At 39.7% G+C, this 26,098-nt stretch overlaps 1 protein-coding gene across 1 annotated transcript; it reads left to right on the forward strand.

Moving 5' to 3' along the window:
• Positions 1 to 3,327: 3,327 nt before the first annotated feature.
• Positions 3,328 to 25,755, forward strand: mecp2.L (methyl-CpG binding protein 2 L homeolog). Its single transcript, XM_018241466.2, has 3 exons — positions 3,328 to 3,446; positions 20,054 to 20,401; positions 22,802 to 25,755. The coding sequence occupies exons 1-3, from the start codon at positions 3,415 to 3,417 to the stop codon at positions 23,814 to 23,816; spliced, it is 1,395 nt and encodes a 464-aa protein (XP_018096955.2). The 5' UTR covers positions 3,328 to 3,414; the 3' UTR covers positions 23,817 to 25,755.
• The last annotated feature ends 343 nt before the right edge of the window (positions 25,756 to 26,098 follow it).

Here is a 26,098-nt window from a genome sequence, read left to right on the forward strand (position 1 = left end):
AGGCTAGCGTTTGTTCTGAATATTCAGATGTAAACTTAATTGTCTGATGTGCCTTGTTTAATTCTTTTGTCATTGTTTCAAATTGTTCCACATTACCATCCCACACTAAAAAGATGTCATCCACATAGCGCCAATAGTGCAGAATACGTTCTTTCCACTTTGGATTATTTAATATATGTTTAGTTTCAAATTCGTACATGAACGTATTCGCATATATTGGCGCCATGTTAGCCCCCATTGCACAGCCCATTCCTTGGACAAAGAATTGTTCTAGGAAAACAAAATAGTAGGAGCTGAGCCATGCCGAAATAGGAGCCAAAGCCACAGAAAGGAGCCGAGGAAGAAGAAAGGTAATTTCCACTGAACACCAATTACCTTCTTTTTTTATTAAACCATTGGGCACTCATTCTTTTTTTTACATATAGGGGGACCCTGGCTACTGATGTTTTTTTTTTTTTTAACTTGGGGGGACTGGCCACCAAGGGTTTTTCGTAGGAGCCTAGCCTGTCAAAGTAGGAGCTGAGCCGTGCCGAAATAGGAGCCAAAGCCACAGAAAGGAGCTGAGGAAGAAGAAAGGTAATTTCCACTGAACACCAATTACCTTCTTTTTTTTATTAAACCATTGGGCACTCATTTTTTTTTTCTTGTACAGGTCCGTGGCCACCAATGTTTTTCTTTACTTGTAGCAGAAAATGTTGTTGTATGGGGCCCCGTAAATTCTGGCTGTAGATAATGTTATTATTTATCCAGGCCTATGTTGAGACTTAAATTTGTGTATCTGGTTTTGATGCAGGGGCGTAACTACCCCTCGGGGTCCCACTGGCGCATAGGGATGTAGCGAACGTCGGAAAAAAAGTTCGCGAACATATTCGCGAACTTGCGCAAAAATGCGAGCGGTTCGCGAACGGTTCGCGAACCCCATAGACTTCAATGGGAAGGCGAACTTTAACATCTAGAAAAGACATTTCTGGCCAGAAAAATGATTTTAAAGTTGTTTAAAGGGTGCAACGACCTGGACAGTGGCATGCCAGAGGGGGATCAAGGGCAAAAATGTATCTGAAAAATCTGCCTGTGTGTGCTTGGAAGAGATAGTGTAGGGGAGAGCTGTTAGTGATTTCAGGGACAGATGATAGTAAGTTTGCTGGCTAGTAATCTGCTTGATACTGCTCTGTATTGGAGGGACAGAAGTCTGCAGGGATTTGAGGGACATTTTAGCTTAGGTAGCTTTGCTGGCTAGTAATCTACTGTTCTCTTTAAACAACTGCCATACGTTGACCTTGTAGGCATTGTTTGCCCAGTTTTTTTGGACGCAGCCACTGAAGCACAGTTGCCAGAAAAAATATGCCATATAAATGCTGAAAATAGTCATTTTTCGCCATACGTTGACCTTGTAGACATTGTTTGCCCAGTTTGTTTGTTTGCCCCTGCAGACTTCTGTCCCTCCAATAACAGAGCAGTATCAAAACGATTACTAGCCAGCAAACTTTCAACTGTCCCTGAAATCACTAACAGGCAGCAGCTCTCTCCCTACACTATCTCTTCAGCACACACAGGCAGAGTGAAAAAACGCTGCAGGGCTTCGGTTTTTATAGGGAAGGGAGTGGTCCAGGGGAGAGCTTCCTGATTGGCTGCCATGTACCTGCTGGTCTGGGGTGAGAGGGCAAAAAAAAGCGCCAACAATGGCGAACCCAAAATGGCGAACGTCGCGCGACGTTCGCGAACTTCCGGCGAGCGCGAACACCCGATGTTCGCGCGAACAAGTTCGCCGGCGAACAGTTCGCGACATCTCTACTGGCGCACAGTGGAGTCCTGCAGCAGCTTGTGTACCTGCAGGTTACCCGCAAAAAAAGCAGGTTCCCTGTGGAATGAGGGCAGGATTTTAGGTGCGGGTATAGATGCGGGTCGCATTGCAGGTCTCATCTAAATTTCTTATCTTATGTTATATTGTCTATATTTTAGTCCTTTTAAGATTTTACAAAACTTGTTTGTCCCTGTCCACTTTCGATGATGTCACTTCCAGTTTGCAGCCACATCACTTCCTGTTTGATGGTGGTCAGTGGGTTGCGGATAAGGCAGTTGCGGGTTCCGGGTCGTGTTGCTGATCATAGTGGGTAAATACGCGGGTTGCGATTCGGGTCGGGGGCTGCGGGTTTGGGTACAGTCCAGGTCTTAGAAATTGGTTCCGGAGGGGGGTGGAGGCTGCATGGTCTGCACCAAGGCTGACCCTCATTAGTTACTGTTTTGATACAATAAACCACAGGGGTTTACCCCAAGCTGAATTGCATTTGTGCACCAAGTTTGGTTTGTCCTTACAACAGTCTGTGGCCAGTGGGGGGGATCCCCTTAAAGGAGAACTAAAGCTTAACTAAAGAAGTAGTTAGAAATGTTGCACATTATGTTTTGTGCTTCTGTACCAGCCCAAAGCAACCACAGCCCTTTAGCAGTAAAGATCTGTGTCTCCAAAGATGCCCCAGTAGCTCCCCATCTTCTTTTCTGCTGATTCACTGCACATGCTCTGTGCTGCTGTCACTTACTGAGCTTAGGGACCCACTCACAATATACAGTACACATAGAATATAAATGTCACAATATAAGGCTGATTAGTAATTAATACAGATAATTACTACATGGCAGCACAGAAACCAGTGCAATTAGCATCAGAATTTAATAATCAGCAAACCATTTTTAGCCACATTCATTTTTAGGGTTTAGTTGTCCTTTAAGCATTTCATTCATTTTATTGCACCCCCCTATACAAGCACAACAAAGGACTGGAATATTCTCGAGAGAAGGAAATAGACTATTAGGGCAGAGACACATGGGAAGATTTGGGGCGACTAAACTCCCTGAAAAGCTAGAATCTAAATCACCGGCGGGACGGCATTCGGATCGCTTCGTTTTCCGAGGAAACTTCGGGCGACTTTGGAAAACGAAGCGCCCGAGTGCCGATTTAGAGGCGATTAGTCACCGGGCAACTAAATCTCCCCGAGTGTCTCTCAGTTGTGGTTGAGGCTTCTCTTCAGGGTCACTGCATGTAGTGTTGGGGTGAAGCCTTTGAGTTGCACAACTCCCCTCCCCCCAGGGCCTGCCCATGAGCAAATACTTTTGAGGGGAACTGATTTGAACTTTAGTTTAGTCGCAAACCAACAATATGGCTTTCTCCTCATAAATCACAAACGGTAAAGCACATTTTCCGCCAATTAGTGACACTAAATAACTCGGTTCTTTATATAAGGTCAGCAAGCGGCGGTGGGCGTGTTACGCTAACTCCCGCCTCCAGCTCCTCCTTTCCCTTCCGCACAATGGAATATCCCTCGCGTCACAGTGAAAGGAGGCAGGTAGGGTTCTCGGCGGTGACGTCACCTCGCCCGCCCTTTTCCCTCCTCACTCAGCCTGTGGAAGAGCCGTTAGAAAATGGCCGCTGCGCCGAGCGGAGAGGAGAGACTGTGAGTGAGGGGGTGCGCCTCGGCCGGTCTGCTTTCCTCGCTCCCCACCCTTTTCTCCCCGCATGCCTGTCACGATCTCCTCCTGTGTGTGAGGGGGGCGGGCCCCTGCCGGGTGTTTGTATGCCGAGCGCTGGGGTTGGGAGGCGGGGCTGTGCCAGAATAAAATGTCCCAGTTTGTGCTGCTTCAGCTGCGTTTTTTTGAGGGGTGCTAATGACGCTTGCTTTGTGTTACTGCTGCTGCTGCTGAGAGGGAAAGGGTCTGAGTGACAGCACCCCCGTGTTGCAATGGTTTAGCTTGTCATTTCATCATTGCGTCATTGAGCCCACCAGAATAGGAGGCCCGGGCTAGTGGATACACAGGCAACATCAGGGGCCGGCCCAGGGGTATCTGCTGCAGGACACGCCCCTCTCTGGCAAATAATTGCTCCTGTGGTACCCAACAACTCCCTGCTGCTTTCTGCTCAAATGTAATCCCACTGACCTGATTCTAGGGCCATGCCAGGTTTCCTTCCAAACCCCCGTGTGTCTATGGTTGAGATCCTCATTTACAATCAAAGGGCAGTAACCCATAGCAACCGACCAGCTGTAATGGAAATGCTTTCATTGGTTGCTATGGGTTACTGCACTTTTGCACCTTAACCAGTGGATGAAATAAGGTGCCTCTGTTTATCTTCTTGCTGACACTGTGTTTAAGGGCAGAGACACATGTGGAGATTTAGTCGCCCGGCGACAATCCGGCTCTTTTTCGGGGCGACTAATCTCCCCCCGAACTGCCTTCCCACCGGCTAGAATCGAAATGGTCGGCGGGATGGCACTCGGAGCGCTACGTTTTCTGAAGTCGCCAAAAGTTTCCTCGTGAGCCAGATTGGGACGACCTCGGAAAACAAAGCGAGTATCTCGCACTGACCTCTGAAAACGAATACAATCCCACCGGCAATTTACATTCTAGCCGGATGGAAGGCAGTTTGGGGAGATTAGTCGCCCAAAGGAGGGGCAATTAGTTGCCGGGCGACCAAGTGTCTCTGCCCTTAGGGTCAGGGCAAACAGGCAGATTCGGGGAGATTAGTTGCCCAGCGACATCTCCTCTTCTTCGGGGCAACTAATCTACCCAAACTGCTTTCACGCCAGTTAAAATGTAAATCACCGTCAGGATGGCACTCGGCGCAATTCGTTCTCCCTGAAGGTTCCTCATGAGGCAACTTCGGGCGACTTCTGAAGACGAATCGCTCCGAGTGCCATCCCTCCGACGATTTAGATTCTTGCCGGCGGGAGGCAGTTCAGGGAGATTAGTCGCCCAAAGGAGAGGAAATTAGATGCCGGGCGACTAAATCTCCTTGAGTGTCTCTGCCCTTAGGCTCAGGGCACACAGGCAGATTCGGGGAGATTAGTCGCCCGAAGAAGAGGCGATTTGTCGCCAAGCGGCTAATGTCCCCGAATCTGCCCTAAAGGGTTTGTTCACCTTCCAAACACTTTTTCAATGTTTTTAATGTCCCTGTCTCTGGTGTTTGAGTCTGGCAGCTCAGTAATTCAGGTGCAGATTCTGAACCGTTACAATTGTGTAACATTTAGTTGATCCATTTCTCAGCAGCATCTCTGGAATATCAGCAACTATTGTATCAATTCTAACAGCTCAGGGATTCTGCTCAGCAGGGACAAAGATAAGAAATTTATCAACTAAATGTATCAATTTAGAACAGTTTAGAGAGTCGGCGACCCCCCTCCCAGAGCAGCTTTAGAAAAGTGAAAAATTAGACTTACACTTCAATATTAGAAAAATGGTCTTGCATAGAAAATAATAGGAAAAAGTATTTTTTTCTGGTGAACAATCTGAAACTAAATAAACTGAAAAAGGTGTTGGAAGGTGAACAACCCCTGTAAGGAGCCAGATTCAGTAGTGCAGAAAATGTAAAGAGCCAGATGCAGCTTTCAGTAGCATTTGCAAATACATTTAAAACCAGTGACAATGCATAAGCAATGTATATTGGAAAGAACTATGTTTCTTGTACTAAATAATAAACTGTTTTTGGGTGGAATTCCAGTTTAAAGGAGAACAAAATCTTACAGCACCAATTTGTTAGGCTGGGATAAAAAAAACACTAAACTTCTGCCACAACTATGGTGGGCAACTATCATAGTCTCTATGCTGGCATGGGTTAGTTGCTCAAAAATAACTTTGTATGCATTTTTTTGAGCAATTAGGCTTTTTGAGTGTTTTAGCAGAGACAATGCTCCGTATTGTTTGTGGCAGGGTATTTTCTGGCGTTTTGTAGCCATGACAAATATCAGGTGACAAGTAGCACCATGTGTCATTTACGGGTGCACTGAATCCAGCACCTTTTTCAGCAGGATTCGTCCGAATCCTTGTGCCTGGCCGAACTGAATCAGAATCCTTAAAATCACGTGACTTTTTGTCAATTAGGGTTCGGTCGGTATTCGGCTGAATCTTTCACAAAGGATTTGGGGGGTTCTGCCGAATCAAAATAGTGGGTTCGGTGCATCCCTAGTGTCATGTCTGGTGCTATTTCATTGGTGTATTTTCACAGGTGGTAAAACCCCGAATTGTTAGTGCCTTCTTTCATTGAGTGTAATGGCAACTGACTCTCACTGTTCGTAAAGGTGGTTTAAAAGAAAAAAAATTTAAAAACAACATGCATGTCGTTGAACTTTTCTCTGCTGGCTTTAGCCCTAAGGCTTGTACCCCCTGGAATTTGGGCAAGTGGCGGTTTATCAAGTAGGCAACTGCACTTTGTAAACGGCAGTAAAAAAAGGGCATATTAACAGAACAGCTGTGGGCCACATTGTAGCTTTAACATGAGCACCGAGTCAAGATTAGACTTCCTTTAAAAAGGCTGAGTGCATAAGGTGCAGAAACAATGTTCATGCTGCGACTTAACGCTGGCCAGGTTCTGTTCCTATTCTAAGAATAAGGCCCCTGCATTTACTTTTTATTAAAAACACCAGTGAGCACACAGCCTTAATCTGAATAGGTTCTTAGAAAAAGACAGAATATGGGGAAATTAACCAGTCAAACTGTTATTTTGAGATGAACATTCTGACGTGTTACCAAACAGGGTAACCAGCAACAAATATCCTACACATATATAATTTTTAAAGGAGAACCAAAGCTTAATTAAAGAAGTAGCTAGAAATGTTGTACATTATGTTTTGTGCTTCTGTATCAGCCCAAGGCAACCACAGCCCTTTAGCAGTAAAGATCTGTGTCTTCAAAGATGCCCCAGTAGCTCCCCACCTTCTTTTCTGCTGATTCACTGCACATGCTCTGTGCTGCTGTCACTTACTGAGCTTATAATATACAGTACACATTAAATAGAAATGTCACAATATAAGGCTGATTAGTAATTAATACAGATAATTACTACATGGCAGCACAGAAACAAGTGCAATTAGCATCGGAATTTAATAATCAGCAAACCTGTAGCATCATCTTATATTACAGGGGAAGCTCATTTTCTGCTAGATAATTAGTGACGACCCCTAAGCTTAGCTTCTCAACAGCCGCTCAGAGCCCACTGAGCATGTGAGTGTCACAGACACTTTCCAAGATGGTGACCCCCTGTGACAAGTTTGAAGTCCTGGATCATTGCTGCTATTGACAAGCTGAAACTTTAGCCTTGTGCAATAAGTGCACTATATAAAATATGGCAGTTTTAACAATATTCAATTTTAGGGTTTAGTTCTCCTTTAAATGTTAGCATGAGCTATCAATCTGAGCAGTGTGTGAAATACTAAGTGCATCTCTGTTGTGATGAGAGATATAGTCCACACAAACGTCGCTGTGAAAATGTATACTTTTGTGTTTTTACAATGAAATCTACACCGGGTGTGTAAGAAGGAGTGCATCCGCTTTTCTTCAATATAATAATCGCTGCATTTCTTAGCAGCATAATCAGCCCCTAATTGTGCATGCTACCTGTCCTTTACTGAACTTTGTGCAATTACAACTGATTAGTTACAGTTTCCATTGATACATTAGTCACATTTCTCTACAGCCTCAGAGGAATCCAAGATCAATTAAAGGGGTTGTTCAACTTCCAACACTCATTGATACGTTTAGTTGATACATTTCTTATCTTTGTCCCTGCTGAGCAGAATCCCTGAGTTTCAGTAAAGGCAGTGGTAAGACTTGATACAATAGTTGCTAATACTGCTGAAAAATGTATCAAATTTGTAAATAGTGCAGACTCTGCACCTGAATTACTGAGCTGCCAGACTCAAACACCAGACAGAGACATTCAACTTTAAACTTAAATTTTGGAAAAACTGGAAGAAAAAAAAAAAAGGAAAACATTTAGAAAAATACTAATTTCTGGTGAAGAATCTGAAAACAACTGAACTGAAAAAGGTGTTTGGAAGGTAAACAAACCCTTTAAAGGGCATGTAAAGACAAAAAAATAAAATCCCATTTTTCCTTTTTTTAATGAAATAGAAACCAATCTCCAATATACTTTAATTAAAAAATGTGTACCATTTTTATAAGAAACCTGACTGTATGCAGTGAAATTCTCCCTTCATTTACTGCTGTGGATAAGAATTGTTAGACGGTCCCTAACTGCTCTGCAGGGAAACAATCATATTTATGAATAGCAGGGGGGTCCCCTGCATTACTTCCCAGTCATGCAGAACTCAAGCAGCTTTGTTTGTTTCCCTGTAGAGCAGTCAGTGACTGTGTAGCAATTTGTATTGGATTTTATTTTTGCCTTTACATCCCCTTTATTGTTTCCAACTCCAGCTGCAGGAACAAAGATCACAGAGTCAGATTTAAACAGATAAACTGGTATTTTGTGGATTATTTTGCTGCAGCCTCTGGTTTTGCAGAGTTGGAGAGAGTTTGTACTAAACAATTTTAGATTACACGACAACACATGACCCAGTGCAGCATGCATATTCTGATTATTAATCAGTCTTGCTGTATCGGCTTCTGGCAGATATTATTTGACTTGTGCTGTTTTGATAATTTATGACGATCCCTAAGCAGCCCATACCACATTGAGCATGTGCGTAGTCTTGGGCTTGCAAAGATGTATAACAAAGTTACAAGATGGTGACCGCCTGTAGCCAACTTTGAAAGCATAAATCATTTGTTTAATTTGGCTTGTGGTGCAGTAAATTTATGTTTATGTTTAGTATACAAAATACAGCATTTCTAGCCTTATTCTATTTTAGACTTTGCTTGCCCTTTAATGTAACAAACGGTAAACAGCAAACATGTGTCTCAGATGCACGTCATATGCATATGGAAATGCCCTAAGAACATTAGCGCCTACATTATAGTGTAAGTGTGTAACGACTGTTTTAAATGTATGTGCATCAAATGCAGCTGTTTAACCTACTAACATCAAAAGAGATTCATTAATTACTAAACGTGCACTATCATAGTTGTAATGCAAACATTTAAGCAGGTACATCCCTTCAAACAATCTCTGCGCGAGTTTATACGAGTATCGTTCTTCGTCGCAGTTAATTTACTATACAAGCAGAGAATGGCACGGACTAATGTTAGACTAATATTAGAGTCGTTTACACAGTCGGGGCTGTCTGACAGCTGCAGCACAGAAGACTCTCTCAGACTTTGCATAGATCGTTCAAGGCTTGCACACCTCTGTGGGTAGACTTAGACGCCACATCCTGAAAGTAAACGAAAATATTCATAAGCATATTCTGAGAAATCAAAAGGATATCACATGATGTAAACAATTTATCGCTCCAGTGGTCGACAGGAGTTCTTATAATTGACTCAAACTCTCCAAAGTCAGCAGGCTATTGATCCAGGGACTGGTCCCATTGCCATTTTGGAGTTAGGAAGGAATTGTTTCCCCCTCTGAGGCAAATTGGAGAGGCTTCAGATGGGGGTTTTTTTTGTCTTCCTCTGGATCAACTGGCAGTTAGGCAGGTTAGAATAGAGTTAAAAGGTTGAACTTGATGGACGTGTGTCTTTTTTCAACCTCAACTTACTATGTATTTGGACCCAAACCCGTGGTCAGATATTGGCTTGTTTGGTTAAAATCTTATCTTCTTGTATGTCTCTAGCTATAGGCTATCATCACACCACAAGGTCAGGATTTTGTGGCGAGTTTTCTGCAGAAACAAATTATTAAAAAAAATTATCATTATTACCAGTTATTTACAACTGTTGTCCAAAAACAAGAAAAAGCTGCACGTTTCTGCAACTTACAGGCACAGTCACTATTGACAGCATCCAATTTAAGCTTGTGCTTTTGTTTACATCGAGTGGGATTGATTCGTGGCTCTTTAGCGATCACAATAAATATGTTAATGCATCAGTGCTGCTTAAAGGAGAACTAAAGCAACTAAAGCTTAACTAAAGACTAGGGATGCACTGAATCCAGGATTCGGTTCAGGATTCGGCCAAATACTTCTGCCCGGCCAAACCGAATCGGAATCCTAATTTGCATATGCAAATTAGGGTCGAGGAGGGAAGTCTAGTGACTTTTTGTCACAAAACAAGGAAGTAAAAAATGTTCTCCCCTTCCCACCCCTAATTTGTTTATGCAGATTCGGATTCGATTTGTTATTCGGCCAAGGATTCGGGGTTTCGGCCCAATCCAAAATAGTGGATTCTGTGCATCCCTACTAAGGACGAAGGGTAGAAATTTTGTATATTATGTTTTGGGCTTCTGTATCAGTCCAAGGCAACCATAGCCCTTTAGCAGTAAAGATCTGTTTCTCCAAAGATGCCCCAGTAGCTCCCCATCGTCTTTTCTGCTGTTTCACTGCACATGCTCTGTGCTGCTGTCACTTACTGAGCTTAGGGACCCACTCACAATATACAGTACACATAGAATAGAAATGTCACAATATAAGGCTGATTAGTAATTAATACACATAATTACTACATGGCAGCACAGAAACCAGTGCAATTAGCATCAGAATTTAATAATCAGCAAACCTGTAGCATCAGCTTATATTACAGGGGAAGCTCATTTTCTGCTGGATAATTAGTGACGACCCCTAAGCTTAGCTTCTCAACAGCTGCTCAGAGCCCACTGAGCATGTGAGTGTCACAGACACTTTCCAAGATGGTGACCCCCTGTGACAAGTCTGAAGTCCTGGATCATTGCTGCTATTGACAAGCTCAAACTTTAGCCTCGTGCAATAAGTTCACTATATAAAACATGCCAGTATTCTGAATATATTTGATCATGTAAAAAGCCACCATTTGTCTACACACTATTGTGCAGGCATGCTGCTGAGCTCTCTCTACTTGCTTTTCTGTTTATTCTGCAGGCATGAACATTTCAAACAGTTTAGTATTTCACGTTATTGGATGCTTGTCATTTTATTATTTTATAATTCTAGCTTCTAAACACGGTCCACTCAATGACAGATGTAAACACGTACCAGTTACATAAGCTTTAAAGGTCTGCAAAGTGCTGCTGATGGAAATATTACAGAATTTTTCTCAAGGTCCAGTGAGATTTAAGCCAAACATGTTAAGGGCACTGTATATTTATGTAACTGCAGAATTTTGTGTGTATGGGTATAACTTAAATGTCAAACCAAAAAAAATATTATTGCCTAATAAAATAAAACATAATGCTAAGCAACTTACAATATACATACATTACACATTTTCCAAATGGTTATGTTATTTGTATTTTTATTGCAATTAATAGCAGTGTTTTTCTGCCCCTTTCTATTCTCTGTCCCGGTGGCTCAGACTGTTAATAAAATGTAAGACAAGGCATCTGATTAACAGACCTGTCTTTGCTGGGGAAACGAATACTTTTACAACATTGTTTAAAAAGTAACAACCAAGAGTTAAGCAAACGCTGCTTTCAATAGCAATTGTTTTTACAAGTCATTTCAAAAGCACTGAAAATGTTTCAGTAATGTGTATTGGAAAGCTGCTTAGAATTGTGTCCTCTATTAAGCCAATTTTTATTTTCGGGTTGACTTGCCCTTTAAACCTAAACAATGAAGATCAGTGAGATCCCAAACATTTAATTTTTTTAGTAGTTGTCTTATGGAGCTCTGTGATGCCTCTGCTTATTTGTTTTGAATACATGCCATCTGCAATGATTATTCAAACATCATCCATATCTGCTTATAATATATATAGTGAATAAAGTACCCCCTTTTGTAAAATATAAGGATATTATAAGTTACCGAGGAGTTTCATGACCATATAAAAGTACGAGGCCGAAGGCCGAGTGTTTTTATACAGGTCATGGAACTCCGAGGTAACTTATAATATACTCATATTTTGCAACTGGGGGTACTTTATTTATTATAATACACAAGTTTCAGTGAGTCATGTGACAGAAATGACATCAGAACTCACCGTTTATAACTGATGACATCAGAACTCACCGTTTATAAGGATATAATTTACAAGATATTCATGGCTTTTGTGTATTATATATCTATATATATACACACACACACACACACACACACACACACACATACAGTATAGCACTTATACGCCATTGTCACCCAATGTAACTTACAGCACTTTATATTAACCCTCGATACTCGACCAATAGTAAATGTGCCCCCTAGTGTTGTCTCCATTAAAAATGCAGAGACATATATTCGATCTTGAGTGAGACTTTTAGATGTTCACTTTGCTGCAAACATATGTTTTGGTAACTTTTCAAATTTATATTTTTAGAGTTCTACAAAACATACTAAATGTTATAATGGGGTATTCTAGCTCAGAGCAGGCAACCACTTTTAGGTTGACAGAAAAACAGAAAAATTGCAAGCAGGTAAATATATAACGTGTGACAAAACTGACAATTATTTATAATCATACAAACATATTCACACACTTATGAAAAACATGTGAAAAAGGGGAATGTTAATAAATCAACCCGTAATTCAGTTGATTTTGAACAATAGATTTTTTCAGATGCTACAATAGCGCATGTTATTTGTACTCCCATCCCTTTTAAAAGACTGAAATGTGTTTCATGATATTAAGGGTCAGATTTACTACAGGTTTGGCATTTGTAAACCCGTTATCCAGAAAGCTCCGAATTATAGAAAGCCTATCTCCTATAGAATCCATTTTATGCAAATTATCTAAATTTTTAAAAAATGATTTCCCTTTTCTCTGTAATAATAAAACAGTACCTTGTACTTGATCCCAACTTAAATATAATTAATCCTTATTGGAAGCAAAACCAAGATATTGGGTTTATGTAATGTTTACATGATTTTCTAGTAAACTTAAGGTGTGAAGATCCAAGTTACAGAAAGATCCGTTATCTGGAAAACCCCAGGCCCCAAGCATTCTGGATAACGGGTCCCATACTTGTATGTATAAAAAATGTGATTTATTTCCACATGCTGTATCCAACGTTTCGGGCCCCACTGGGACCTTTATCAAGGATAAAGTGCATATTATGTGAACAGTATTTATACCTTCCCATTTCCCTGTGAAAGGTTAACCAATCAGTGCAGTTTAACCATTACATCATTTATCAATTATGTAAAATAGTAGTTAAAAAACATATAAAGTGCATTTTATAGTGTAACTTGTTCACCACTGGTGTCAATAATTCCCAGTGCAAGTGCTGGTGCCATGTAGTTCCAGTCACTTCAAGAAACATTTTGTATACTTTGTCTCTGTAGCGATCGATACAGTAAAATCCTGTTAGATAAAAAATGTCAAAAAATGTTACAACTTTGTCCACATCCACTGATGTGTCAATATGTCAACACAAATATAATAAGTATACAAAATGTTTTTCGAACTGAATGGAACTACTATTTTACATAATTGATAAATGATGTAATGGTTAAATTGCACTGATTGGTTAACCTTTTACAGGGAAATGGAAAGGTATAAATACTGTTCACATAATATGCACTTTATCCCAATGGGGACCGAAACGTTGGATACAGCATGTTGAAATAAATCACATTATTTGAAGAAAAACTGGAGTGCTGGTCCTTATAGAAAAAACATATATATATATATATATATATATATATATATATATATATATATATATATATATATATATATATATATATATATATTGTGATATTACAGCCAAGATTTTCATACTGTTGTGCTTAGGTAAAGTGATTGCTACTTTTTATTACTCATCTTTCTATTCAGGCGTTTCCTATTCATATTCCAGTCTCTTATTAAAATCAATGCATGGTTGCTAGGGTAATTTGGACCCTAGCAACCAAATTGCTGAAATTGCAAACTGGAGAGTTGCTGAATAACTCAAAAACCACAAGTAATAAAAAATGAAAACCAATTGCAAATTGTCTCCGAATATCACTCTCTACATCATAGTAAAAGTTAATTTAAAGGTGAACAACCCCTTTAGCTTGTATGTGATGGGTTGTAATATTGTGGGGATACATGCTGCTTTTGCATATCTCAGAGTAACCCTGAGAGTGAAAATTGGGGTGCTTGCAGTAAGGTCGCCAGACATTCTCTTTCATTGGAATTACCACTTATTTGTCTGTTACATTGCAGGAAATGGTTTTGTGTTTGTTAACACAGTTTCTTTCTTTAAAGCCACATAAATGACACTTTATATTTTAATATTAACAAGCTAAACATGTACATGTAGACGCTGTGCTAGTTGGTGTCAGAGTTATTAAAAATCTTAAAAAATATGTACCTTTTTCCTTTCTAGGAAAAACAATGTTGAGCTTTTTATAACCCGGCAAAATAGTTAGTTCTACATTTATAAAGTTTTCTCACCAAATGCAATTTCCCATAGTTGTCACATGTGAAACCTTACTAAGTGTAAGTCAAAGTTTACATAGGATGTAATGGGTTTCCCATTAACAACATCTGTCTACACATAAATCTGTTTATTATGTGTTATTGTTGCTTGTTCACCAAGTCAGGATTGAATAAAACATGGAATAAAAGCAGTGCAACGTCGTAGATCAATAGAGTATATTGTGCATGGTGCCAGTATAACCCAAAATACTTAAATAGAATCCAGATGTATGGGTGCTGAATGTTTTTCAGTACAGGTATGGGACCTGTTATCCAGAATGCTTGGGACCTGGGTTTTTCCGGATAATGCATCTTTCCGTAATTTGGATCTTCATACCTTAAGGGGGTTAATGCATCTTTCCGTAATTGGGATCTTCATACCTAAAGGAGGTTATTTATCAAAGTTCGAATTTATCTCAATATTTTCTGCCACAAACTCAGGTTTTTATGCTTAGTTATTATAAAATTTTCGCGAAAATTTGATTTGCGGTAAAAAATCAGATTTTCACTATTTTTTTTGGATTTTTTCATCTGATTTGCATGATTCTTTCAGAATTTTCATCCGAAAACTTCGGGGTATTGCACGAAACCCAGCGCACTTTAAAAAATCATTGGGACTTCTCCCATTGACTTATATGCAACCTCGACAGGTCTGAGATGCCGGATTTTCTGATTTGGGCTTTTCCATCATCAGGGTTTAATAAATTCTGAAAAAGTCTGATTTTATAAAAAAAATCGTGATCTTTGCATTCGGAGTTTAGTAAATAACCCCCTAAGTCTACTAGAAATTAATTTAAACATTAAATAAACCCAATAGGCTGGTTTTGCTTCCAATAAGGATTAATTATATCTTAGTTGGGATCAAGTACAAGCTACTGTTTTATTATTACAGAGAAAAAGGGAAATCAGTTTTAAAAATTTGGATTACTTGGATAAAATGGAGTCTATATGAGAGACGGCCTTTCCGTAATTTGGAACTTTCTGGATAACATGGATCACGGATCCCATACCTGTACTGTTTGGGCAAACTGATACAGCTGACATCTAAAGGGACAGGTACAAATGACACAAGGTATATGTTATTTGAACAAAGTAGGCAGCTTTAAAGGGGTGGTTCACCTTTAAATTAACTTTTAGTATGTTATAGAATAGCCAATTCTAATCTACTTTCCATACCATAGCCTTCTAATTAAAAAGGAAAGGCAAATCTGCCAAAAATGGAAAATTATTTGTTTACATAGAAAACTATGGGAGACAGAATTGCCGTATATATTTGTTGAGTTAAAGGAGTGGTTCACCTTTAAGGTAACTTTTATTATGTTATAGCCAATTCTAAGCACCTTTTTAATTGTTTTTCATTATTTATTTTTTTATAGTTTTATAGTTATTTGCCTTTTTCTTCTGACTCTTTGCAGCTTTCAAATGGGCGTCGCTGACTCCCTTCTAAAAAACGAATGCTTTGTAAGGCTACAAATGTATTGTTATTGCTACTTTTTATTACTGAGCCTTCTATTCAGGACTCTCCTATTCATATTCCAGTCTCTTATTCAAATCAATGCATGGTTGCTAGAGTAATTTGGAACCTAGTTACCAGATTGCGTAAGATGCTAATTGTAGGGCTTCTGAATATAAAGCTAAATAACTTAAAAACCACAAATAATAAAAAAATGAAAACCAATTGCAAATTGTCTTAGAATATCACTCTCTACATCATACTAAAAGTTATCTCAAAGGTGAACAAACCCTTTAATGAGGTGGTTCACCAAGGGTAGGACCACATAATTATTGACAGGTGTTCTATATAAGGAAAAGGACCACTTGATATTCTGCCCACAAGATGGGCAAATCTTACAGGAGTGGTTGTCTGACTTTTTAAAGGAGAACTAAACCCTTAAAATGAATATGGCTAGAAATGCCATATATTATATATTGAACTTATTGAACCAGCCTAAAGGTTCAATAACTCTTAATTGTCACAGGATACTCCCATTTTGGGATTATTATAGGCTTTGATGTGACATACACATGCTCAGTGTGCTCTGAGCAAGAGTCCTGCACGGAAACAATTTGTTAAACCTGACCCGTGATCCGCACCCGGACCTAAACCCGATTATCCATGTCCTGCCAGTGTTCCAATAAAGGCATTTTTATCTATAAGAAAAAATTTGTGGTGCTGTACTTCAATCAATACTTGTGAAAAGGATTGGAAGGGGGCCAGTCAGGGTACGTCCACCAGGACCCACAAATTGACAAAGTCTGGGATCTGATTCTACTATACAAGCAACTAAACCCGCATACTTACACGCTTGGACCTGCTACCCGACCTGCAAGTACCTTATCCAGAACCCGATCTGCGACCCGCTGACCATCCAGAAACAGGAAGTGCTGTCATTGTAAACTGGAAGTGACATCATTAGAAGTTGCCGTGATCAGAAATAAAGGAGTAAAACAGGAAGTGCTGTCATTGTAAACCGGAAGTAACATCATGGAAGTAGGCGTGATCAGAAAAAAGAATTAAACTTGCTATTGAGAACACCTGCAAACCCAGAGAACCGCTGACCCGCGTCTATACCCGCTCCCGCAACTTCTATCTGCAACCCACAGGTTTTTGCAGGTAACCCATGGTTACCTGACCCGCTGCAGGACTCTACTCTGAACAGCTGCTGAGAATCTAAGAGGGCCGTTTACATTCTTGTGAGATCTTTCCTGATCCTCTAATACATTTTTTGTATTTATTCTTAGGATTGTGTGAAGAAACACAATCCTAAAATTATATTTTAATGGTTTCTAAGACCAAAAATTCTGTTATGGTAGAATATTTATCTAATAATCCTGCCCTGCAGATCCAGCATCAAATGTGATATCACCCTTTAAAATCTTTGCATATAGGTCAGTGTATCCACAGCTGCTCTGTACATTTGGGGTGGACAGGCAGAGGTTGTGCATCTCAGTAATTGTGGTTATTATTGTAAATGTCCTGTTGTGATCTGACTGCAAATATCAGATGGATTTCCAGCATGAACAGTCATTGAGCTGATTCATTTTCGTTTGTATGGAAGGACGGGGGTGATAGGAGGCCAAGTACCAATGTGCTTAGTCCCTTAGTGCTCTACAACTTGCACCCTGGGGTTAAAGAGGAACTATTGTGAAAATGAAAATTTAATATAAGCTTCAGCATACTGAAATAAGAAACTTTGTAAATACAATGAATTAAATATTCTGTAGTGTTTCTAAAATAATCAAGATTATATTCACTATTCCTATCTCTTCATTCTCTCTTCATGCAGGAGTTGGGTGTCAGATATTCATTGACAGTTAGATCCAATATTTCTTATAGGGGGACTCCTTTTGCCTAGAAGTAGGGATGTCGCGGACTGTTCGCCCGCGACCGTTCGCGTCCGCCGAATGTTCGCGAACGTCGCGCGACATTCGCCAATTTGGGTTCGCCTTAGCTGGCGCTTATTTTTGCCCTCTCACCCCAGAGCAGCAGATACATGGCAGCCAATCAGGAAGCTCTCCCTCCTGGACCACCCCCACACCCCCTGGACCACTCCCCTTCCATATATAAACTGAAGCCCTGCAGCGTTTTTTCATTCTGCCTGTGTGTGCTTGGAAGAGCTAGTGTAGGGAGAGAGCTGTTTAGTGATTTGAGGGACAGTTGATAGTAACTTTGCTGGCTAGTAATCTACTTGATACTGCTCTGTATTGTAGGGACAGAACTCTGCAGGGATTTGAGGGACATTTTAGGTTAGGTAGCTTTGCTGGCTAGTAATCTACCTTCTACTACAGTGCTCTGTATGTAGCTGCTGTGGGCACTGCTTCTGATCTCATCTGCTGACTGCTGTAATAACCCAATAGTCCTTGTAAGGACTGCTTTTATTTTATTTTTTGTTTTTTTTACTTTGCTACTGTAAGAGCCCAGTGCTATTAGTCTAGCTGTGTTGGGGAGTGGGACTGGTGTGCTGCTCCTCCTAGTAGTTCACCACTACCAGCACCAACCAGAGTCAAAATTGTTACAAAGTATCTTATTTGCACCTGTTAGCTGTTCTGAGCTCTCTGCCAAAAGCTAATTAAGTTAGAAACTGTTTTTTTTCTGGCTGTTCAGTTCAGAGAAAAGAGGGACTTTCCAGTACAAAAGAGGGACAGGGGGTTGAGTGGTCAAAAGAGGGACAGTTGGGAGGTATGCAAGTGCCACCTAGCTGTGTGAGCTTTTTCACATTCTGTCTAAATAACAATAATAATTCCGTGTCCGTAAACATCACCTGAGTGATGTTTTTACAGCAGCAATAATATATTCCGTACCCACTACTGTATACGTTGCCCTTGCAGGCATTGTTTGCCCAGTCTTTAACCAAGTGCCACCTAGCTGTGTGAGCTTTTTCACATTCCGTGTCCAGAAACATCACCTGAGTGATGTTTTTACAGCAGCAATAATATATTCCGTACCCACTACTGTATACGTTGCCCTCGCAGGCATTGTTTGCCCAGTCTTTAACCAAGTGCCACCTAGCTGTGTGAGCTTTTTCACATTCCGTGTCCAGAAACATCACCTGAGTGACGTAGTGTGATTTCCGCCCTTTACAGCAAAAAACGCAGCGCTGTGTCAACAATGTATTTTTCAGATACATTTTTGCCCTTGATCCCCCTCTGGCATGCCACTGTCCAGGTCGTTGCACCCTTTAAACAACTTTAAAATCATTTTTCTGGCCAGAAATGTCTTTTCTAGCTTTTAAAATTCACCTTCCCATTGAAGTCTATGGGGTTCGCGCCGTTCGCTACATCCCTACCTAGAAGATGTATTAGTGCTCATCACCAGACATTATGTCTCTCTACATGCAGAATTTGTACAAAAGGCAGTTATTTATTGAATATTTTGTTTGTACTGTACCTTTCCGTAATCTGGATAAGGGGTTTCCAGATAACAGATCCCATACCTGTACTTTTATAGCTGAAAACTTAGTAGAAGACGCCTAATATTCACATGAATTCTAAATGGAGTTTTTACATGCATGGACAAAATATTGCTGATAATTTATGCACAGCTTTTTGCTAGATGAGTAGCCCTGCTGTTTAAAAAATGACAGTGTAGGTTTATTTATTTTTTTCTGATATCATGTTATGCAACAAATTTCAACTCAGCATTCTGAATACTTCCACAAATATAAACCTGTCATGCCAACCCCCTTACACTTCTGCCAGTAACATTTCCAGAGTCTGCCAGTGCTAAAAGCCAAATCATTATTGAAAACACAGATACGCTGCTTTTAAAGTTTAAATGCTGTCAAACACAAGCTTTATTAAGATAACTGTTCACTCACCAGGCACAATTCAGTTGATTAAGAGATTATACAGTATTTCTTTTCATGGTGTTTTTGGGCCATTTCTTCAAATAATGTCTTCCATTTGCCAAAGAAAAAAACTTGATTTGATCTGAATTCGATTTGAGTAATATCCCTTCCAGTTTTAGATATTCGATTTTTTTCTTAAATAACCTCCCAATCGAAGTTCGAGTAAATTCTAATTGATTCGAGTAAAAAGAAATTTACATGAATTCGAAATTCGACCTTTAATAAATGGGCCTCTTAGTATGTTATAGAATCAAAAATATAAAAAATCTTTTAAATATTAATTAAACCTTATAGGATTGTTGTGCCTCTAATAAGGATTCATTAGATCTTAGTTGGGATCAAGTACAAGGTACTGAATTATTACAACAGAGAAAAATGTAATAATTTTTAAAACATTTGAATTATTTGATTAAAATGGAGTCTGGCCTTTCCGTAATTCAGAGCTTTCTGGATAATGGGTTTTCCTGGATAACAGATCCCATTCTTGTATTAAATTTAAGTGTTTGTTTTAACTTTAGGGAAGAAAAATCTGAAGATCACGATCTTCAAGGACAAAAAGATAAACCACCAAAACTCAGGAAAGTAAAAAAAGACAAGAAAGATGAGGAAGAAAAGCAGCAACCGATTCATCCCTCTGAGCACCAGTCAGGAGAACCTGCAGATGAAGAGAAAGCTGATATATCTGAAAGTGCTGAGGAAAGCCTGGCTGTTCCTGAAGCCTCTGCCTCTCCCAAGCAGAGGAGGTCTGTTATCAGAGACAGGGGTCCCATGTACGAAGACCCCACTCTTCCTGAAGGCTGGACACGAAAACTCAAACAGAGAAAATCTGGTCGTTCAGCTGGAAAGTATGATGTATATTTAATACAGTAAGTATACTTACTTGGAAACATTTGTTAAGTTTACATGTAGGGATAGATCAAATCCAGGATTTCATTGGAGATTTTCCGGCCGAAAAATCAGATTTTTGCCAGAAAACCACAAAATATTCGGATTATTGCACAACACCCAGCACAGATCAAGATATCTTCAGGACTTCTCCCATTGACTTATATTAGGGATGCACCAAATCCACTATTTTGGATTCTGCCGAACCCCTGAATCCTTTGCGAAAGATTTGGCCGAATACCAAACCGAATCTGAATTCAAATTAGTGGTGGGAAGAAGAAAACATTTTTTGCTTTCTTGTTTTGTGACAAAAAGTCACGCAATTTCCCTCCCTGCCCCTAATTTGCATATAGGCCAATTCCTGCTGCAAAAGAGCAAATTCTGGGCAAATCCCGGACCTAATCCTGGATTTGGTGCATCCCTAATTTATATACAACCTTGGCAGGTCTGAGATGCCAGATTTTCAGATTCTCGGATTTTCCATCCTTGGGGTATAATAAATCCCGAAAAATTTTAGATTTTTTTTTCACTAAAAATTCAGATTTTATAGTAAAAAAACTTAGAATATTTTGAGTTTTTGGTATAAACTAAAGGTTTGGGCAACAGAAAAGCACAATTTTATCTCAAAATTCATTATGCAAATTAAGGCTTTGATTCGGTTCAGTATTTGTCCGAATCCAAAAATAATGGTTTCATAGCTATTTACATATGCGATCTCTCAGTTGCATGCCCAGTGCTTATTCTAATACGTTTCAAGTGTCTATTATCCTAAATGCTTGAAAAAATGCATTATCACTTTGCAATCAGTGTAGCCAGGCAACTTGTGTTCATTAGAATTCCTGATCTTTCAAGTGATTTAGTAACTTTACCCTAGAAGAGTTTACAAACTGTGAGGCTGATCAGAGGGAGGTAAGTTATATTTCATGTAGTCTTACGGTTATTATAGTGTTAAGTCTAAGGAGAATATTATATACTGATTTCAGTATAGAGACATTAGTGGGTAATTGAACTGTAGCAGTCCCAAATGTGGTATTGCTGTGTTTCTTTAAATATTATTTTTCAATCGTTCTCCCAAGCCGACGTCTGTTATGTGAGATTCTTTTTGAGTTTGATATCAAGAAATGATGAAATTATTAAACCATTTCCATTGATACAGCTTTGCTAAAATGCATTATTTCTTTATAGCTGAAAATGTCTGCTTTGGAGAGTTCAGCCATTGTTGTATAACACATGGTGGTTGTTCCGGAGTATAAGCGGTAAATAGTCAGTAATAAACCCTAAAAGGAACTGTTCAGTGTAAACATAAAAACTGGGTAATTATATAGGCTGTGCAATATGAAAAATCTAATATAGTTAGTTAGCCAGAGATGTAATGTATAAAGGCTGGAGTGAGTGAATGTCACTCCAGCCTTTCGGGAAGATTAGTCGCTCGCAGTAGAGAAGATTTGTCGCTGGGCGACTAATCTCCCGTCTGCCACCCACTAAGATTCGTAGATCTTTCCCCTGATATGCCCACTCTTGGGTCCTAGGGCCAAATGATTGAGTTACAGTTAGGCGCCAATAGGATGAGGACCGTATCAACTAGCTGATGCAGCCCTCGATTGGACGGGAAATTCAAACCTGCCAGATATCGATCAGGGAGGCCCGTCGGAGGGCCCCATACATTGGCAGATAAGCTGCCGAATCGGTCATCTAAACTGGGTTCAGTTCTGCGCCTGACAGTGTTGAGAACAGTCAGTTTCAAGTGATACCAGTTTTATCAGTCAAAGCAGCTGCAGCAGTGACATTGAGCTTTGACTGGGGTATTTGCCACCTGACAAACTCAACAAACGACTGAACTGTACCTCCAGCTAATCAGGTCTTTAACAAAGCATATAGTTAGCACTACAGTATCCATGGCTGAAAAATGGCGGTGTCTGACAGAGGTAAGTAATGGGTGCTGGGTAAGGCAAGACTTTAGTTTTGAGACTTGTGTCACATGCGGTGGATCTAAGAAAAACCCCTTCTAGATTTTTATGTTCATGATCACATTATCTGGGAAAATGTGATCATCTGGCTTTGATTAGTCCAACCAAACCAAAACAGCCAGGTCATTAAAGGTGCCGTTCATCTTTCAAGAACATTTTTTTTCAGTTCAGTTGTATACAGATAGTACACCAGAAAAATGTTTCTTACTTGTTTGTTGCTGAAAAAATCATAATTTCTTGTCTATTAATTAAAGACAACTGAAGTGATCCTTTGAAGTAAACCTTTGGGTTATCTCAAAGGTAGCACTTCTAGTGCAACTGACAGTGGGTAAATGTATTGTTATTTGAACCAGTTTTATTCTATTCAAGATGTTGTGATTACAGCAGAGTACATTTTCTCTTTCATTTCCACAGCCCTAACGGAAAAGCTTTTCGATCAAAAGTTGAGCTCATAGCATACTTCCAAAAGGTAGGCGATACATCGCTAGACCCTAATGATTTTGACTTCACTGTAACTGGGAGAGGGAGTCCGTCTCGGAGGGAACAGAAGCCACCGAAAAAGCCTAAGGCTCCAAAATCTTCTGGAACAGGGAGAGGAAGAGGAAGACCCAAAGGAAGTGTAAAAGTAAAACCTCCTGCAAAATCTGAAGGAGTACAAGTCAAAAGGGTGATAGAGAAGAGTCCAGGAAAGCTTTTGGTTAAAATGCCTTATTCTGGAAATGAAGAGGAATCAGATGCAACAACTTCAGAACAGGTTTTGGTCATTAAAAGAGGCGGTCGTAAAAGAAAACCAGAAACCGATCCATCGGCATCTCCTAAAAAGAGGGGGAGAAAGCCAGGCAATGTGAGCTTGGCTGCTGTAGCAGCAGAAGCAGCAAAGAAAAAAGCTATCAAAGAGTCTTCCATCAAGCCTCTTTTAGAGACTGTGTTACCAATAAAGAAACGCAAGACCAGGGAGACTATCAGTGTAGATGAAAAAGATACAGTAAAACCAGAGCCTCTTACACCTGTTATAGAAAAAGGTATTAAAGTACAAAAACCTGCAAAAAGTCCAGAAAGCAGAAGCACAGAGAGTAGCCCAAAAATTAAAGCTGTCTTGCCGAAAAAAGAGCTGCAGCAGCACCATCATCATCACCACCATCACCATCATCACTCCGAATCTAAGGCATTTGCCACCAGTCCAGAGCCAGAGACTTCAAAGGACAGCATTGGGGCCTTGGAGCCCCAGGACTTAAGTGTTAAAGTGTGTAAAGAGGAGAACCTACCGGAAAGCGATGGCTGTGCTCTGGAGCCAACCAAGACTCAGCCTGCTGATAAATGTAGAAACCGAGCAGAAGGTGAAAGAAAAGACATTGTTTCATCTGTCCCTAGACCAACAAGAGAAGAGCCTGTGGACACCAGAACAACGGTGACAGAAAGAGTTAGCTGACTTTAAAAGGATTAGCAAAAACAGTTAAAAAAAAAAATAAAGGCAGCTCTGGTCTCTTCTCCATGTGGGTAGGGCTCTGACAAGGCTTCCCTATAAGTAAAGAAAAAGTCTATATTTTTTCCTCCTGTAGCTTGGAGTTTCGTAGCTTCGGGGTAGCAATGAATGTCGAATGTGGATCTTTTTAATACCTACGAGCACAGTCAGTCAGGGGTGAAGACTTCTACCAGAGCAAGAAGCAGCTTTGCACTTTTTTTATACTAAATAGGCTCCTTTCAACACGGCTTTCTCTGCATCATACTACTGACAAAGATGGGCTGTTTCCCTAGCATTTTAGGGATGCCAACCTTAGCTTTGCTCCTGTTAGTAATCGTAAAATCCCGGTGCCATCACAAATAAGTTACACACCACTGCAAAAACAGCATAACATTTCTTTTACTTAATTACAGTACACGTGATAAGATAGTATGGTTTGATTCCATCCAGACCAAACTCTTGCCAAATTATCATTCCCATGGACTGAGCCAGGGTATTATAACACCGTGTTCTACCTTTTATTTGTGAGACAGCCCTTCAATCAATCATTGCTTTTACAGATGTTGCTCTCTTTTCTTCTCTCTTTTAGTTTAGCATGACGGTGGTTTGATACCTCAGCAGCTTCTGTACATATTTTGTTATTTTCTCGGCTATAAGGTACGTTCACAGTCATCCTGATCTAAGAAGGGAAAGCATAAATCCACACACTGATTTCATGCCAAAAGAGAGCAGCAAAATGAATTATGCAGCCTGCTAAATAAAGCAGGGATATTCAAACTGCAGCCTCTAGGATCCTGACAGGGGTTGTTGTACAACAACAACAACATTTGTAGGACTGCAGGTTAAACATCCCTGACCTGAAGGATTAATTTCTGTAAAACAGAATTATCCACATACAGTGATAGAATCACTGCGCTGAAACATAAACAGCAAAAGCAAGAAATAAGATGAACTTCATATAGTGCAATTCATTATTTTAACTATAAGGGAAAATAAGGAGATCTAAATCGTTCTTCCATTTAAGTTAAACTCAAGTAGCTTTTCTCTAGTAATAATCATCATTGCAATGGTTTTTTTTTTTCCATTTCCCCGTTAAGAAAAGAAACAATCATTGCAGAAACAAATTAGAAATGAACTTTGTGTAAAGTTTTATTTTTTCTACCTGACTTTTTGCAAGACTGCAGGTCTAACGTTGACAGATACAGACTAATGCAGTTGGCAGCACTGTGTTTGTTGCACACCATGGGCACCAGAGATTGTGTTGCAGATCTTTCTGACTCACAGTAGGGATGTGTTTGGGGGGGGGGAACTTACAGGTAGTCAGTTGAAGCTGCGAAACTCTGTGTCCTGGTTGTGCGTGTGTTTCCTTTATTTTGGCAGTTTCATAAGGACTTCCGGTTCCAGAGGTACTCTCTGTTTTAGCATAGGAATCAATATAACAACTCCAAGTAACCAACAATAGACAATAGCATTTGCTTGTGTGACAACCTAGAGGTTTGTGGAAGTCATTTTGCAGCAATCAGTGTTGGGTCCTCCACCCAAATTAACAGAGTGAATGTGAGTTTTTTTTGTTTATGTTTTTTTTTTTTGTAAAGGAAAATAATACTGTTATGTGAAGGCCTTTCTTATGATTTTCACCAGATACCTATTAGTGAAGACGCTGTGAGTTTGCATGTATTTTACACTTCTGCAGGATGTGCATAACTCCTAGTAACTGTTATGTTTCTTTGTATCCATAGAAATGTATGTATATGTTCACACATAGTTTGCTTTACAGAACATATATGTATAGTACAACATTTAGATGTAAACCGACCTATGATGTCAACCATGTTTTCTTCATGCTCATTCCAAAGCATTTTTCAGCATAATTAAAAAAAAAAAAAAGTAAAAAAATTTATCATTTTCACCTGTATTTGTAAGATACAATAATACAAAGTTATATGTTGAAAAAAATGTTTCCTTTTTCCCCCCCCCCGCCCCTTAATAACGTGCTTTTGTTGATTATATTGTATTCTTTGGAAGTCTGTATAAACCTGCATTTTATTTTGGTCTCAAAGAGCAATGAAAATCTCTAAAAGGAATAGTTCAGTATAAAAATAAAAACTGGGTAAATAAGATAGGCTGTGCAAAATAAAAAAAAGTTTCTAATATAGTTAGTTAGCCAAAAATGTAAGCTGTAGAGGCTGGAGTAACTTGATGTCTAACTCTGCTTTTTAGCTCTCTAACTCTGAGTTAGTCAGCAACTT

Source organism: Xenopus laevis, chromosome 8L (assembly GCF_017654675.1).
Source record: "Xenopus laevis strain J_2021 chromosome 8L, Xenopus_laevis_v10.1, whole genome shotgun sequence".
NCBI lineage: Eukaryota > Metazoa > Chordata > Amphibia > Anura > Pipidae > Xenopus > Xenopus laevis.

Excerpts from the sequence above, each read along its gene's own strand:
- mecp2.L (XM_018241466.2), top strand. The coding sequence starts at position 3,415 with ATGGCCGCTGCGCCGAGCGGAGAGGAGAGACT. Across the intron at positions 3,447-20,053 it reads CCGAGCGGAGAGGAGAGACT|GGAAGAAAAATCTGAAGATC; the intron begins GTGAGTGAGGGG and ends TTTTAACTTTAG. Across the intron at positions 20,402-22,801 it reads TATGATGTATATTTAATACA|CCCTAACGGAAAAGCTTTTC; the intron begins GTAAGTATACTT and ends TCATTTCCACAG.